At 55.8% G+C, this 16,622-nt stretch overlaps 2 protein-coding genes across 2 annotated transcripts in view; one reads left to right on the top strand and one right to left on the bottom strand.

Annotated features, from left to right (window-relative positions):
* The first annotated feature begins 254 nt into the window (after positions 1-254).
* SMAP2 (small ArfGAP2) lies at positions 255-12,525 on the top strand. Its single transcript, XM_042834156.1, has 10 exons — positions 255-385; positions 7,244-7,377; positions 7,942-8,027; positions 8,489-8,567; positions 8,941-9,027; positions 9,444-9,525; positions 9,648-9,748; positions 9,859-10,024; positions 10,263-10,585; positions 11,441-12,525. The coding sequence occupies exons 1-10, from the start codon at positions 283-285 to the stop codon at positions 11,564-11,566; spliced, it is 1,287 nt and encodes a 428-aa protein (XP_042690090.1). The 5' UTR covers positions 255-282; the 3' UTR covers positions 11,567-12,525.
* A 3,195-nt stretch (positions 12,526-15,720) lies between these two features.
* RIMS3 (regulating synaptic membrane exocytosis 3) overlaps positions 15,721-16,622 on the bottom strand; it is a 10,957-nt gene continuing 10,055 nt past the window's right edge. Inside the window, exon 8 of the mRNA XM_042834164.1 lies at positions 15,721-16,596. The gene's annotated coding sequence lies outside the window, so the exon portion shown is untranslated. The remainder of the gene's footprint in view (positions 16,597-16,622) is intronic.

The raw sequence follows: 16,622 nt of genomic DNA, 5'->3' as shown, positions 1-16,622 counted from the left end.
CCCCCCCATCGCTGCACCCCCACAAATCCGCCGCGCGATGCTCCCAGCGCACCACGTGACTGCCCATTCATGCCTCCCCCGCCACCGCCCCACCATTGGCTCTGACGCACTTCAGCGAATCAACGAGAGTGACGTCACGAGGGGCGGTCTTAAGGCTCCTCCGCCGCCTCCTATTGGCTTCTCTCCTCGTCGCCCCGCCTACAACGCCGACCGGAAGCAGGAAGCGGCGGGTGCCCGGGACGGCGGCGCCGTGACCCGCGGGCGGGCAGCGGCGGCCGCGCCATGACGGGGAAATCGGTGCGCGATGTGGAGCGGTACCAGGCGGTGCTGGGCGGCCTGCTGAGCGAGGAGGAGAACAAGTACTGCGCCGACTGCCAGGCCAAAGGTAACGGCATCGACGGCCGCGCCGCACCGGGCCGTGCGGTGCTGCCGGGCGGCGGGGATCGGGGCGTCGTGAGGGGGTGAAGGGAGCGGGGAGGGGAAAAGCAGAAGAGAAAAGGAGGGATGATTTATGAAGAGAGCAGCGCCCCAGGAATAGAAGAGGAAAAGAGGAGGAGGAAAAAAAGGAGGGAAGAAGAAAAAAGGAAAAATCCTTTTCTCTCTCTCCCCCCCCAACACACACCAAAAAAATCCCTAAAGCGAAGCATTGCAGCCCGCAGGGGCGGGTGGGCAGGGCTGGGCGGTGGGAGCTGCTCTGCTCCCTGCTGTGCAGCGCTTTGCTTCCCGAAAGGGTTAAAGCGATGCCGGCTGGAAATCCCACTCACTGAGCGGCTCGAAGGGTTTGGGGCTTTGCGGGCTCCTTACGGGCTGTAAGGAGCTGGAGGTGTGTGTCTGCTTGCTGCAGTGTCCTCTAACAGCTGCAGAGCCCTGCTGGAAGGTGAGCCGGCAGCCCTTCTGCTTCCCATCAGGCTCTGTGTGCTGCCTGGAGAGAACCCCAAAACTCGGTGTCCCCGCAGCACTGGGCTCTGCTGGGCTTTGCCAGCCCCACACCTGGCTGTGCTGCTCCGTATCGGTTGGAGGTGGGAGTGCTGGCAGCGAGCAGCCTGCCCCTTGCTGTGTGTCCCTTATCTCTTGGCTCCCATGCTGGCCCAAGGGCACACACAGCTCTTATCACGGCTTGCGAGGCGTGAGGCGACGCTCACAGTGTGGGAACAGATCCTCTTATCAACTCCTGTCCGGCTTTGGTACAGTGATGCAGCCTCTCCTGGTGTGCAGGGTATCACTCACTAAACATTACCACCAAAGCTGGGAGCTGCTGTGGCTGGGAAAGCACCTGGGACCTGCCAGGGGAAATGGGCTGCTGTTGCACTGGGGCCTTCCCAGCAAGGTTGTTCCCCAATGCCCTGGTGCTCTGTGCACTCTGTGCTCTGCTGCTGCTCCCCGCTTTGTCACTGGGACTTCTGCTTGAGCCTCACTGCAGGGAAGGCAGGACAGGAGCCCTGCATCTCGCTCATTGCCTGGGGAAGCACTTACTGTGAGCCCTGGCTGTGCTGCTGTGCTGAGCTTCCTGCATCTCGTAGTGATTTGCTGCCTGATCTGAGCGTTTCAGAGCTCGCATGACACACAGCAGAGCCTGCTCAGATGCCACCCACACTTCCATTATGCGTGTTCCCAATGACCTAACTTCTTGCTGGGTTTCATTACTGTATTTTTTTCCTACCTCTATACTGAGAGCTATATATGTAGAGGTTTCAATACCCACGGTGCCATAACTGCACGTACCCCCACAGACCCTCCCTGTGTTGTTGTTTGAGTTTGGCTCCCAGGAGCATCCCTATGGGCTCCTCAGAGCTGCCCGTGTGTGAGTTGTTGGAGGTGAAATAAAGGCAAGGAAAGTGGGAAATGAGCACAGGGAGGTTCTGCTTCTGCAGCAACAAACAGTGTGGTGTGGTTAGAGGCTCTTGTTTTGGAGGAAGTGGGGCCAGCTGCGTAGTGTGCTGCTTCCTCTTTGCATTGCAAAGCTCCTGTTGGTGCTGACTATGGGAACAGAGGATGATCTGAGCAGAATCAGGCAGGTGTGTTTTCATGTGCTGCTCTGAGCACTCTCAGGATCCCTGTAGCCCTGATCAGAAGCGTGGAGTCTTGGCACAGCCTGGCTGAGTGTCTGCCTTAAAGCTGGAGGGGCTGAGTTACCATCATCCCCGTAACTGGAAGGCCTTTGCTGCCCTGTGATGCTTGAGCGTAATGCCTTTGGAGGGTGGGATCCCTTCTGTTGGCACGTTGATACGGAGCCTCCTGAGGGCTTTGTGCCACGTGTGTGAGATGTCAGAGTGTGACTGCGTTGGCAATTGTCAGATGCTGAACTGTTGAATGTGAGGGTGAGCCTGGGGCTGGGCAGTGATGTGGCTGCAGGAGGGATGTGGTGCAATCCAGAGATGGGACGTGACCCGAGTGCCTTGCAGTAACCAGGAACTGCCTTGTGTTGGGTAACACTTGGGTGAGCCGGGTTCTTCTCTGTGTTTCTGACTCTGAATCTATGTGCTGGTCCTGTACAACACTGAGCTAATGCTGTTTGATTCTCTCCTTCTCCCAAACCGTTCCTCTCTGCTCTCCTCTCCCTCTCACACCTGGGATGGTCGGTTCCTGCACAGGCAGCCCCAGAGAGGGATGCTCACCCAGCCATGCAGGCTGCCCTGCCATGCCAGCTCTGTCTGTCGCCCCTTCAGCCTCCCCTTCTCTTAGGGGAGCTGTGGTGCCGTGCCCAGCTCGCCCTCTCCTCATAACTGCAGTGGTTTGATGGATTTGTGGCCAAACACAGCCTGAACCCTGATCTGATGGTTTGGGTTGTTGTACCTGGAGGAGGGATGGGACTTTGAGGCCCACAAGGAGGTGGTCAAATATGGGATGGGAATGGAAGCTGTGGAGGAAAACGGGAAGAGCAGGATGAGGAGCTGTGATGGGACCACTGGGGAGCTGGGACCTCCAGCAAAGGGCAGCTGGGTCAGTGAGTGTGAACATAAAACACGTTGCAGATACCCAGCAAGTCCTGCTGTGACTCAGGTCCTCCATCAGCAGACTATTGAATCACAGACGTTCTCTTCAGATGGCTTTAGCAGAGGAGCACCTTGAAACAAACTGTGATGGGAGAGCAGAGCTGCGGGTGGTGATGAGTTCTGTTCACCTGCAACGGGCTTCAGAAAGCCAGGCAGTGATTGGTTTGTGATTAGGAAAGAGCTCCTGGAAGTTCTCTGTTAGGAGGCACGCAGAGCTGAGTCACAAAGATAATCCTCTGAGCGGAGGGCATCTTAGCAAGCCGTGTCTATTTTCATGCTGCTGTTCTCTACCAGCTGGGTCTGTGGTGAGTGGCTGTGTAGCAGCGGGTGTAAATCGGAGGTCCAAAAATGCCATGTGATTGGTTTTTTTTTTCCCATCATAGCTGCAACTTTGGAAGTTTGTTCCTATAGTAACTGCCAGCTGAGTTATGTAAGGCCTTCAGGAGCTCGCGCCTCTGCAGCTTTAAGGTGATTTGCCTTTCAGTATACAAGTAGGTTATCAAAACCAGCTCGAGTCGAGAATAGCTTTGGTCTCCTCCAGGTTGGCCCAGAGCAGCGATTGCTGCGTGCGTCCCAAGAAATGTGGGGCAGAGGAGATGGAGCTTTGTGAGCAGCTGCCCTGGAACTCCACCTGCAGAGCTGCCTTCACCTGCACTGCCTTTGGGCCATCACAGCTCTGTTGTCAGCACGCAGTCCCATCCTGGCTCTGTTCTGCCCCCTTGTTAGGAATATTTCATCCTTTTTGGGGACTGAGAGCAAGGAGCAGCTTCTTATAGCTCCAGATACAACCAGCTCTCAGCTCCATCCTCAGGCTCGGCTGCCATCGGTGCTGGTTACGGTTGTCTTGCATGGATTGGTGAAGCTGTTGCTTTCAAAGCACGTCCTGAAGGGACAAACGTTGCTGCCCCAAAGCAGCAGGAAGGACCTGCAGCTCACAGACCTGTAAGCACTGCAGCTGTCTGTCCAGCAAAGCCAGACGAACGCCCAGCAGTGTCAGTGGCTGCCTGCCATAACCGAGGGATCCTGACACTGAGGTTAACTGTGCTGTCCTCTTGCAAGCAGAACTCGCCTTGTTTTCCCCCTAAATAAGTGCTGAGCTGCAGAACAGACATCTGCACTCGAGAGCAGAGGAAGCTGTTTTGCAATGCAGCTTTTTGTCATCGCTTTTCTATGAACAGAATGAATTTCAGTAAGTTGCCAAGCAATCTCCTTCCAGAATGAGGAAGGCACGGGTGGAAGGAAGCTGCCGGGTGCTTGGCTGTTCCCCCCTTTGGTTCCAAGTTGGAGTGACACCCAAGTGCTGCAGAAAGCTCACGGGGAAGGACGTCTCTGTGCTGGGTCTCCCTTCTGTGAGGAGCATTTCCCCATCCCTGCATCCAGCACACTGCACTGGTTGCTGGGCTCGGGGGCTGCAGCAGCGCCTTTCCAGCTCCAGCTGGGCTCCTCTGCACTTCTGCACTGCCCCAGGCAGGGACCTGCAGGTCAGACATTGCTTTGCATTGCACTGGGAAGATTTCACCAGGCTCTGGGTAGCCCTGTGCTCTCCTTCCTGCCTGTTAAAGCATCTATTTTTCCTCGCCCCCCCCCCCCCCCTTCTTAGCAGAGCGGTGGCTTTGCAGCCAATTTCTGTTTTATTTTTAAATGCCTTCTGCAGGGTTATTAGTGGAGAAAACTTGCATGAGCAGCTGGAGCCAAAATGGAATGCCTGAATAAAGGGCGAGCTGCGAATCCACTGCAGATTCCTGGGTTCAAGTCACTTGAGGCTGTGAACTTCCAGCAAGGGGCTGTGTGAAGCAGAATGGCCAGGCTGAGCTTGGGTTTAAGGGGACCTGGGAGCCTTGGCAGCAGGGCTGGTCGAGGGGTTGGTCCTGCAGGCATTGCTGGTGTGGGCAGCTCGCTGTGCAGCCTTTGTTTGGACGTGCTGGATATAAAGCAGGCCGTGCAGTTGGCTGCTGGGGGCACTGCCTGCATAGCAGAGCTTCGCACACAGAGCTGCGTTCAGCCCTCTGCAACAGAGCTGCAGCCCAGCAGGGCAGGGCTGTACCCAGAGGGGTTCCCATCTCACACAGCTGCTGTGCTGGAGGTGGCTGAGCTCTGGGCTGATTTGTAGCCTGTTTAACCAAAAATTGCCCTTTTTTTTTTTTTTTTTTTTCTTTAATCCTTTGTTCACCTGCAGATGGTTTTCCTGCTCCAGGAAGGATTTGTGGTGTTGGAGGCACTGCACGGGGCATGAGCTGATTGCTCAGAGCTGAACAAGCGATGCCCAGCGCTGCTTGGTGCCATGGGACTTGCTTTGCTTCCATGGATGCTAAAATTAGATGTGATACTGAAACAGAAGGGCTGCAGCATCAAGCTGGCCTACCTGCTGCTGGCTGGCAGTGCAGAGAACTTAGCTTTGCATACAGAAAGCGAGTTTCATTTGGGACTGAAGCTCTAAAGCCATCTGAGAGCTGCGAGGGTGCCTGCCCAAAGGGAACTGCTCTTACAACAGTCATTGTGTTCATGCAGGGCTGCTTTGGTGGCCGAAGCCAAGTGTGTGCACTGAGCTCTGCTGTCCTCTGCTCTCTGTGGGCGCCGTGGGGCCCAGAGGCTGCAGGAGGAGGCAGCAGTGCCAGGAGCCCCAACTCCACTGCAGTCCTCAGCTGCATTTTGTGCAGGTTTGATGCTGCAGCACGCGACTCAAGTTGCTTCTCTAAATGCTTTCAGCTGGGGCCTTGTGTGCATCAGCCACGTTGAAAATAGGATGTGAAACTGGGGTTGGTGGCTGAACTGAGCTCTGCCCTCACACGGCTGCCCCCCCTGTGGGATTTCCAGACTGGGTTCCTTCGTTGTGGCCTTGAAAGGGGAAACGGGAGGCCTGTTGACATCTGCACAGCCTGCACCCTGCCCTGGGGTGCTGAGAATGGTGTGAAGTGTGGGATGGCAGGGCAACCTGCTCCTCTGGGGGTTTGCCACAGCGTCAAGGCTGGGTAGGTGGGCTGAGGGGGTTTGTAAGGCTGGGTAGGTGGGCTGAGGGGGTTTATAGGGCTGCGTAACCAGGCTGAAGACACAACCAGCCCCATTCCCAGGCACGGCACTCGGGTCTGATCTCTGCATGGCCACAGCATCACTGGGTGATGGTGAGCACAGCCCCAGCTCTCAGGGCTGCCCACCTTCCTGCTGGCCCTCAGGGTGGCCCCACCACCCCCAAACTGCTGCAGCTGCAGCCCAGCACTCAGCCCTGGCTGCTCCAGGTCCTGCACTGCAACCAGCAGGCACAGAGCACACCGGGTGGGAGGTGGCCCATGTGATGGAGCTGAGCTGATTACTGCAGCCCTGATGGGGTATCTAGCTGACTATTAATCCTTTTAGCCCTATGAAAGCTAAATATATCTACAGTTAAATCTAACCTTGAATCTCGTGCTTAATCCTAATGCCAGGCCCTCACATCGTGGTGCTCAGGAGCAGCGAAGATGAGCTGGGAGCTTTTCTGGGCAGGGCAGTGACTTTGCTCAGCCCCATCCAACCTGTGCCCACCCAGAGCTGGGTGGCTGTGAAATGCAGTGCTGCTTTTTTAGGGTTTTGAAAAGCCACTTCCTCCTCCTCTTCCCTCCTTGCACCGCAGCATCACTTGCTTTGAGGCAGAGTCCCCCCTTTGCAGCAATGCCTGTAGCTCCTACAGAGGGGTGTGGATGGTTTGTGCTGGTCAGTGCAGCAGCAAGGAGACACGTGGAGCAGTGCTGGCTGGTTCCTGAGCAGGTGGGGGAGGTTGGGGGGGCTCTTTGCCTCCCACCACATCTGCTCTGGTTACAGCTATGGGGCTGGGTGCTGTTCTCCTTCCTCAGCCGCACCATCCCGTGTGTTGAACACTGTGTGCTGCTTTTTCAGAGCAGCTGTGAGTATTCTGGAGCCCATCCTCAGTATTCTGGAGCCCTCACCATCAGTGTGGTGGGCAGGTTTCTGTTGCTGGAGCAGAAGCCCACTGTGCCACGGTGGGTTAAGCAGAAGGAGGTTGGGATTTGTAGGCTCGGGGTGATGGGATGCCTGCTTTATTACCTCTTCCTCTTTGAACTTCTCTTGTGCAGAGCTGTTACAATGCAAGAGGGAGTCAATAAAATACTGCTTCTATCAATAAGAACAGGGAGGTGATCTCTCAGCACTCTGAACTTGTCCGGTTCGAAGCTCTGCCCTGGGTTCTTCAGTCCTGGTTGGTTGGGTGCAGTTTCTCAGCCACTTGGCCGCGTGCTGTGAACGCACACATCTCTTCACAGGGCCACGATGGGCATCCTGGAACATCGGCATCTTCATCTGCATTCGTTGTGCTGGCATCCACAGGAACCTGGGCGTCCACATATCCAGGGTGAAGTCTGTCAACCTCGACCAGTGGACGCAGGAACAAATACAGGTGAGGCAGGTGAGGCAGGCGGGTCGCCGTGTTGGTGGTGCTGTGAGCTGGGAAGAAGCCATAGAGTCTTCAGAGAGACCAAGGAGATGGGAAGGGGATCGAGTTATCAGGCCTGGTTCGGTTGGAAGAGGAAATGTCCTAACGGCAGCCTCAGCAAACACCAGAGAGCGCAGACAAACGCTGCCAGCTCCTGTCCATCTGCCAAAGGCAGCTGCTGTCGTTAGCTGCTGCCCACCTCCTTTCCTCGAGGTTTCTAGAGGACAAATCCTGAACTTTGGATGTGAGCTCGGTTGCTGAGGTGCTGTTTATTTTGCCTTAGCATTGAAAGTGCGATGCAGCACTCAGGGCTGGCCGGCTCTGCAGGGGTCAGAGTGCTGCAGGGGGGGTTCCCAGCCTGGAGGCTGCAGCAAAAGCCTGAAGAGGGGCTGCTGTGTGCAGAGCAGACTTGAGAAGCCTGCGTGCGCCTTCTGGCTGCCACGGGTGGATTCTCACTTGGCAGCCAGCAGTGCTGATGTACGAGCTTCCATGTCTGCAAAACTATGTCAGGATTCTTTTGAATTGCAGTGCATGCAGGAGATGGGGAACGGAAAAGCAAATCGTCTTTACGAAGCCTTCCTGCCCGAGAACTTCAGGCGACCTCAGACGGATCAGCATCCTTTCTTTGCTGCTGGGGGGGTTGTCCAGCTCGTCCCATTGCTGCCCTCCCTGCCTGGGAGGCTCTGCTTCTCATGTCTGGGCATCAGCTGTGGGCAGAAGCTCCTGGATTGCACGGAGAGGATCCGTCTCTGACTGCTGTCTCTTGCACTGATGGCATGTCTGCTCTTGAGCAATGGTCAAAGTAAATATGTATCGAAGGAGAAATAGTAGGAAGTGTCCTTTTCCTTACTTGATGTACCTGTTATAGCACTGTCGTGCTTGGAATAGCCCAGAGGTGCAAAATTGAGTAGCTAAAGTAGTTGGAACTATGACTATATTATTTTAAGTTGCTGCTGGAAATGCTCGTTAGGCAGTCATTAGTTTAGTTACAGCCTGTACCTTGTATCCGCGTGTCAAACAGTGCGATGCACATCTTCCATTCCTGAGCTGTTTGTCTTTAACAAGCTGCTTGCAGAGCTGTGGAAGGCTTCATTCGTGATAAGTACGAGAAGAAGAAATACCTGGACCGGAGCATCGACATCAACGCGTTCAGGGTGAGTCCCTCAGCACCTGTGGGCATGAAGCTAAGTGTGGGTTTGTCTCATGAGTAAGAGGTGAGTGCATGAAAATAGGTCTGCATGTTTCCTGTGTCAGTGACTAATGTCCTCTGCGAGGCCAGCCGGGTTCAGTCGGTGTGCAGAGGAGCACTGAAGGAACCTCTGAAGGTAATTTGTGCAACTCTGTGCTTGGAGCAGAACTGATTTCAGGTGTTGGTCTGTGCTGCTGCCTTGGTGGCTCATCAGGAGTCTGAAAAGTGGGCGCAAGATGGGGGCCCTTCAGGTTAACAGCAGCAAATACAGCCTGGTCCGTATTTTCACCGTGTGGTGGTGTGAGCTTTGACCCTCACATCAGAGTTTTCCTCTACAGAAAGAAAAGGATGACAAATGGAAAAAGAGTAACGAGCCAGTATCAGAAAGAAAGCTGGAACCTATCATCTTTGAGAAGGTGAAGATGGTAAGCCTATGGCCACGGGTCGCTTGTAGGCTGCTCTCACACAGAACAGAGGCAATGCAGCTTCATATGGAAGCATTTTTTCAGGCCTCAGTCATAGCAGTGGATGCTTTGAGTCACACTAATGGCAGTAGCTTGTTTTCCACCACTCAGGCAGATACTGAACAGATGTGCTCTGCTTTGCAGCACAGGGCAGATTGGAATCCAGCTATTGCCTGCTTGGCTTCCAGGCTCAGGCTGTTATTTCTCTCTGGTTTAGAGCGTGCATATTCGTATTGATATAATGGGACAAAAAACTTTGTAATGCTTGCTCTGTCTAGTGGGGGGTAGGGATGTTCAAGGGTTTAATCTCATTAAAGCCTCCTGTGTATCAGAGCTAAAAGATGACTTGAGCCAGACTTCTGCTGTTCTTTCCCCAGCCTCAGAAGAAAGAAGAAACACAGCAATCTAGGAAAAGTTCTCCCAAATCCACTGAGCCCATCATAGACTTGCTAGGACTTGGTAAGAGGCCCCCAGCCTGGCTGTGCTCGCTGCAGTGACCCCCGGTGCAGTGCTTGGTCTCCTGAATTCTGTCAACTTCTAGTGGTTCCCTTCCCTGTCTGTCACCTCCTTGTCTCTCCCAGATGCTCCTGTGCCGAGCGCCCTCACCAACGGCCGGCCCTGCAGCCTGGAGAAGGACCTGGATCTCTTTGCATCAGTGGGATTGAACTCTGACTCCAGGAAGGTAAGCAGGGAGCGTCAGTGCTTGCCAAAGGGGGGGTGCAGGAGCGGAGGGGACGCCATCTGTTGTCCCCTGTGCTGGATGCTGCTGCACCTGTGCTGCGTCCCTCTCAGGTCTCCGGCTCTATGCCTACATCTGGAAGTGCCGGTTCTGTTCCTGAAAACCTGAATCTCTTCCCCGAGCCAGGAGGCAAAGGGGAGGAAGCGGGCAAGAAGCAGCTCTCTAAAGACTCCATCCTCTCCCTGTACGGCTCTCAGACACCTCAGCTGCCTGCGCAAGGTAACGGGTCTCAGAATAGAGCAGCGCACTGATGCTGGGTGGGTGGGCCGCCCTGATGGCTGTCAGGCAGAGCTGTGGGAGGGTGGCTGGTGCTCGAGTGCTGCTGAGGAGCACAATGAGCTGCTCAGCCTGGACTCGCAGCCGAGCGAGCGTTGCAGTCGGATTTGAAGGTCGGCATTCCCACCCTGGCAGCCAACACAGCCCTCCTTCCCTTCGTCGCTTCCCTGCCTGTTTTCAGGAGCGATGTTCATGGCCCCGGCTCAGATGGCGTATCCTGCAGCGGCGTACACGGGCTTCCCGGGAGTCCCCCCCTCCAGCAGCGTGATGGGAGGCATGATGGCCCCGTCAGTGGGTGTGATGGCCCAGCCCGGGGCTGCGGGGATGGTGACCCCCATGGCCATCCCTGCTGGATACGTGGGCAACGTGCAGGCAGCTGTCATCGGTGTCCCCAATGGGATGATGGCTGCGCAGCAGGCCGGTTACGTAGCTGGCATGGCGGCGGTCCCCCAGCCTGTCTACGGCGTGCAGCCAGCACAGCAGCTCCAGTGGAACATCGCTCAGGTGAGGGGTGGCTCCTGCTGACCCGAGGGTGGACGGAGGAGGAGCGTGGTTGAATCCGACCTGTGACTTCTGTGCTCTCGTAGCCTGTGTTCTGGGGCAGTGAGGCACAGTGGCACTGCTGCCATGCAGGGGTCACAAAGCGGTAATGCGTTCAGGGCTCTCGGGGTGGAGAACAAAAAATCAGCGTCGCATCAGCTGGCATTGAAATTTCTCAGCTCCAAAGGTGGGCAGGCGCCTGAGGAGGTATCAGCTCCAAGGTGATATCCTCATGCATCAAGGTGGGAAAGCAGCAGCTCAGGGCTTCGTGGAGAGGTCCAAGGAGAGGTGGAAGCGCCTGGCTGCTCGGAATGGCGAGCTGTAGGCAGAGAGCTGCAGTGTCCTGTGTCCAAGCCAGAACTTCACATTACCTGGGTGCTGTGTGTCTGTCCAGCAGCGTCAGTCTGCACTGAGCTGAAGGCTGGGGGCTCATGGGCTGGTTTGAGGAATAGCAGGAGGTGCTGCTGAGAGACAGAGGGGAGCACAGCTAGCTCTGCTGGCTGCTGATTCATGCTGTGTGCTGCTGCTGAAAGGTCAGATAATAGCACACTGTGATTCTGCAGTGGCACAGCTTCTGTAATAAGATGAAAAAGTCTCATGCTTGAGAATGAGGAGAGTCTGCTTCTGTAGGTCTAACTGCTGGGCTGGTGATAGTGGAGCCCAGCCTTCGGGGTAGCTTTCGGTGAAGCTGTACTGTCTCGTTTAAGCCTCTGTTTGCTGTAACTCTTTACAAAGTCTTGCTGAAGGCTGTTTTGCTGGGAGGCATGCATGCGGGCTGGCACCTTCGGCCTGGTGACTTCTCTCTCCTCCCCTTTGCAGATGACCCAGCAGATGGCTGGGATGAACTTCTATGGAGCCAACGGTGTGATGGGATACGGACAGTCCATGGGTGGAGGAGGTGCCCAGGGCAGCAATCAGTCCCTCAGCACTCAGCTGTGGAAATGATCCCGCGCGTTGTGACCATTTTTGCCTTCTGTTCTGTTTTTCAAAACTGCTCCATGAGACATTCAGGGTTTTTCTTTCAGGCTGGCTGCCCGGCCCCAGCCTCTTTCCATAACTGAGACCCACCTCTGCCTCGTCACTGTCAGACACGGTGCGACCTCGGTGACCAGAACATGAGCTCCCCTCTATTTAGCACAGTCAATGCACACTTTGGGGTGGACCCCCTCCTTGCACAAACCTCCACTAACGCTTCTGGGTAGCACAAAACGTCCTGGGATCTTAGCAGAGGTGTGACCGAGGAACGGGGCGACCTGTCCTCCTTACTGCCCGCGACTTCAGGCCTCTTAAGAACCACTCAAAGCTCCAGTATTTGTCGGGGTTTCGGTTGGCAGAGGGTGGGATCCGTGTTTGGTGCTGAGGCGCTGGATTTTAGCCCAAGCCCAGGGGCAAGCAAGCCTTGCTACCTCTTCCTCGAGCGGAGTTTGGAGCTGTGCTTGGCTCGCCAACCCTCGTTGGAACCAAAGGCGTTCAGAGACCCCCTCCCTCCCCCCGTGAGCAAGCAGGATTCTCGCGCAGTGTGGGGGCAAGCTGTCAGAATGTGAAACTTGCACTTCGGAGTGGCTTTTCTGTCTGATCTGTGGTATTGATGTATTTAACTTTTAACTAACGGAGAGTTAACTTATCGAGGGCTGAGAGCCCGCCGTGAGTTTTCTTACACTTTTAAACGACATCCTAATTTATACTTTTTTCATATTTTGTTTTGTTCCCCTGTATTCCCGGTACCCATCCCTGCTAGCTTCAGCCATTTTAATCCAGGCACAAGAGTGGGTGGATCAGATTTGTTTTCTCATCTTCGGTAGAACACCACAGCTTCAACTCGTCAGCAAGGAGCCCGAGCTGTGCGGGCTGCGCCTCCCTGTCTGTATGTGAATTCCCCAATAAAACATTGCGGTGAAACCTCACTGCCCTGCCTGTTCCTACAGCAGCGCTGCGGTGGATGCAGGCAGCCTCTGTGCCCTGGGAGCAGGGCTGGGAGCAGGGCTGCATCCCGGCGCTGGGCACGGAGGAGTGCTGGGAGCCGGGGGGGCAGCGCCGAGCTGAGCAGGGTGAGTTGAGGTCAGTTGACAGCTTTGTACACAACAGAAACCTGCAGCCGTGGGCTGCGATGCTGCATTCCTGCTGCGGGGAGAGCTGCAGCAGCTGGCGGCTGATGGCAGGGGGTTGGAACTTGGTGATCCTTCAGGGTCCCTTCCAAACCAAGCCTTCCTACTGCAGTCTGCTGGGAGGCTTGGAGCTCCCAGGTGGTGGTGAGAGCAGGTTGGGCTGGGGGGCCTGCAGAGAACAAAGCGCAGGAAGGCTGCAGCGAACTGCCTGGCCTGGAGCTGATGCTGCTCTGATGCACGCAAGCTGTGCTTAACGCACTGCTCTGCTTCTTTCTGTCCTTCACTAAAAAACTGTTCTTTTTCAGGGCGTCCCTCAGAAGAGAGCATTTCTTTCTCCTCCCCATCAATTTGCCCTAGGGGGGGCCGCTGTTGGGCTGCAGCCCTGCTTGGTGGCTGGGCGCTTTGTGACGCTCGACTCAAGCACAGAGGGGTTTTCAAGCTGGCTTTAATCATCTTCACTTGCTGCCCCGTACTGTACATGCAGGTACAAGCCAATGAAAATGTGAGTACTGAGTCAGTTTGTTCCTCCTGGGGAAAACTGGCTTAGGAGTATCTTACAAAATAGCGTGCACCCTCACAGCCATCAGTCCTGCTGCATATAAACCACAAAAATACAAGAGTTTTACATTAAGAAAGACCACGCACATATAAAACATTACAGAACACAAGTAAAAAAATTGCCATTTGCTTTTTTTTTTGTTTGTTTTTGTTTCTTTCCCTCTGAAATCTTATCACCTCAAGGATCCATCGAAGCCCATCCTCCCCTTGTCTTGAACGCGGAGCCGGGGCGCAGCGCAGCCCCCTGCCCCCCCTCTGTGCCGCTGTTTGAAGGTGGCGTTGTTGAACGTGGGGATCTGTCATCAAAGCAAAGTCTGTGAGCGCATGGGTGAAGGCAGGCAGGTTTTGCTCCGTGCTGTGCTGGCAGAGGAGCTCCATCAGGCGTGGGATGCACACAGCAGACGCGAGCTTCGCTCCTGGGGGAGATGGGGACGGAAAGCAAAGCCAGCAGCAATTTGTGGCTCACGAATTCTGACAGCTTCCAAATTCTTCCTCCATGCAGTTTGCTGGGGATGCAGCACGGTTTGCAGGCCGTGTTCCAGCGCTGGAGCTGCGCTGTGCTGCTGGGAGCAGCGGCTGGGGGCTCCTCCTGGCCGGGTGTCTGCAGCACACGCTGCCACTGCTCTGCTCCTCCGGGGGTTGGCAACGAAGTTCAGAAGGCATTGGTTGCGTGTGAAGAGGTTGAAGGTAAAATTCTTCCCATCTTGAAGTTTGGGAGTCTGAATTCAGAGCTTTGTGGCAGGTGAGAGCTTCAGGCGCTGCTTTCCCTGTGCTCAAAGTGCTGCTGTTCTCCTGGTGCTGTGTTTCAGGACAAACCTCAGTCTGAGCTGCTGCTCCCCTTATGGCTGTTTCCCAGCCAGACGGGTCTGGTGTCGTACCAAAGGTACAAACTGCTGAGATTAATGACAGATCCCGCAGCCCTGGCAGTGCTTTGTCCAGCCGAGCTGCTCGTCGATTGGGTTTGGAGGTGGGGAGAAGAACAGTGCGATGGGGAAGGTGAGTTTGATTTGACTGCATGGAAAGATTGAGCCCTTTTCAGAAAACAAGGCCACCAACTTCAAAGTGCGAACAAACATTCATGGGGCCCAGAAGGCAGGAGGGAACCGTGGGGTGCTGTGCTCCGCAGCCATCCCTGTGCAGGTGAAGCCTCAGCGAGTGGGGACAGTGCACTGTGCATCGTCCTCAGCTTCCTACAGCTTCCTTGCCTGCCCTTCTGAGGGCTGCATCGCCCCCAGGTTGGGTTATGGGGCAGCATTGGGGTGCAGGAGCAGAACAGACTCTGCTGCCCCGTGTGCCATCCCTTCGCTTTGCTCCTTGGCCATCGGAGTGGCACAGAGCAGGGGAAGCACACACACGCACCAGCACCAGCCCCCAAGAATTGCTCTTCATTGCACAATTACAACGAAAAAGAACCTGAATGCGGTAGAGTGCACGAAGGTCTGGGTCTTAAAAGAGAGGGGAAAACAGGAAAGGGAGGGAGGGGGGTGAAAAAAAACAAACCAAAACAAAAGAATGAGGTATCCCAATCAGCAGAGCTGCGTCCTGACCCCACTCCTGGGCAGCTGCTGCCCCGGTGGCTCCGGGTGCTGCTGTGCTCAATCCCGGCTCAGGGTTGGCTGTAACAGTGCGGCGGTTCCTCGGACAGCAGGACGACCTCGTGCCCTTTGCTGTACGTTTTTCTCAAGTCTGCATTCGAAACCGAAATCTTCACAGCGTGAGGATCAGCACAGGGCAGCGAGGGCTGAGCAGCGGAGCTGCCGCCCCTCTGACCCGCTGCTCCGTGCCCCGCTGCGCTGCCCGCCTGCTGCTGCTCTCCTGCAGGCCATCACGTCTGCGGGATTCCAACCTTCCTACCCAGACCCGAGGTGTAAGCAGGGCCTTTTCACCACCTGTGTGCATCCATGTGGTAGAGGAGGACGACTTCCCACTGAAAGAGCTGTGTCGAGGGCCATCGCTGCAGCATGGGATGCAAACCTGGCTCTTAGAGCTCTGTCTTGAGGCACACCAGCCTGGAGGCCAGCAGGGCGAGCTGCTCGGAGCTGTACCCATCTCTGATGCGAAGCACAGTGAGACTTTGGGTGTAGCCATGAAGAACGGTGCCTGGCCACTGCTGCCTGGCCGCTGCTCCTTGGCCTTCAAGCTGTTTTCCAGCAGATGCACCCCCTTAGGGAACCCTCGGTGCAGGGAGAAGCATCTGAGTCAACTGGTAAGGAAGGGAAGGCGCTCCAGGAGCGCAGCGCCAGCACTGCTTCTGCACAGGAGCTGATGTGCTGAGCTGCTCACTGCTCGTGCTGCCCCAGGACTCCAAGGCTGGTTGGGTAACATCCATCCTCACTGCTCAGCGAGGAGCCCTGGCTCCTGCCCCTCTGTGAGCTGTGCTGCAGTGAGATCCTCTGCGTCACACGTGGGTGCTGGGAGCGCCAGGCAGGGACCAGAGCCCCTTCTGTCTGATGCTCATTTCTTTTCTAGAGGAACATATTTGGGAAGGAGAAGGGCCTGGATCTGCTTTCCAGGGGGAGGGAAGATGCAGTGACCTCCCAGGGTCCGATCAGCCATCCTCTGTTCCTTGCAGCATGCAAGGAATGCCCCGTGCAATGAGCATTCCCCAGCAGCTCGGAGTGCAGGGCCGTGGCTGTGCTGCACTGCAGGCAGTGCTGGGTGCTGGGTGCTGCGTGGGGCCGGGTGCAGGGTTGGCACAGGGCTCACACGGTTGGAGATGAACGGGGTGGACGCGGTGATGTGAGCACAGCCTCGGCTGCAGGAATCGCTCCCACACCCGCAGCGTTTGCAGCAAGGCAGGCGGTGCTGCTGGGAGCCGTTTGCCCTCCTCCTGCCTGCACCGCGATGCCGTTAGGAGCAATAAGAAGTGAGCCGGCGCTGCCGGGTTCCTGGTGCTGGGCTCTCAGGTGGAGCAGAACGCAGGGGCTGCGCGGTGCTGTGCGCCCATGGCAGAGCGCAGTGCTGAGCAGTGCTGACAGAGCTCCTCCTCCTCCTTTCTCCCACTGGAGTCGAGTTGGCAAAGCGAATCGCATCAAACTGAGGGTCTGTTCTGCGCCCTCCGCTCTGCCTGCGTGCCAGGACCCGGAAGGCAGAGCCGTGGGGGCGGCGGGGATCCCCCGTTCCTCCTCTCTTGGTGTCGTGGTTTGGTTTTTCTCTCTTTTTTTTTTTTTTTAATCTTTTTCTCTTTTTTTTTTCCTCTCTGTTGGACACCGATCCTTCGGGACAGTCCTCGTGCTCAGTGCATTCCGCGAAGAAAGCAGAGTCGCTAGTGGTGTCTCCCCTGAGTATTGTCAGCAAATTTCATTTAGGCACCTTCAAAAACAAAACAAAACAAAACA

The sequence above is a fragment of the Centrocercus urophasianus genome, unplaced genomic scaffold, assembly GCF_019232065.1.
Source record: "Centrocercus urophasianus isolate 14NV4802_14NV808 unplaced genomic scaffold, USGS_Curo_1.0 seq_43, whole genome shotgun sequence".
NCBI lineage: Eukaryota > Metazoa > Chordata > Aves > Galliformes > Phasianidae > Centrocercus > Centrocercus urophasianus.
The sequence above is the reverse complement of the archived record's forward strand: the minus strand, read 5'-3'. Positions and strand labels throughout refer to the sequence as shown.

What these genes read in the sequence shown, in the direction of transcription:
- SMAP2 (XM_042834156.1), top strand. Translation starts at nt 283, where the DNA reads ATGACGGGGAAATCGGTGCGCGATGTGGAGCGGTACCAGGCGGTGCTG. An exon ending in TGAACTCTGACTCCAGGAAG is followed by an intron (nt 9,749 to 9,858) that starts GTAAGCAGGGAG and finishes CGTCCCTCTCAG; the next exon opens with GTCTCCGGCTCTATGCCTAC. An exon ending in TCCAGTGGAACATCGCTCAG is followed by an intron (nt 10,586 to 11,440) that starts GTGAGGGGTGGC and finishes TCCCCTTTGCAG; the next exon opens with ATGACCCAGCAGATGGCTGG.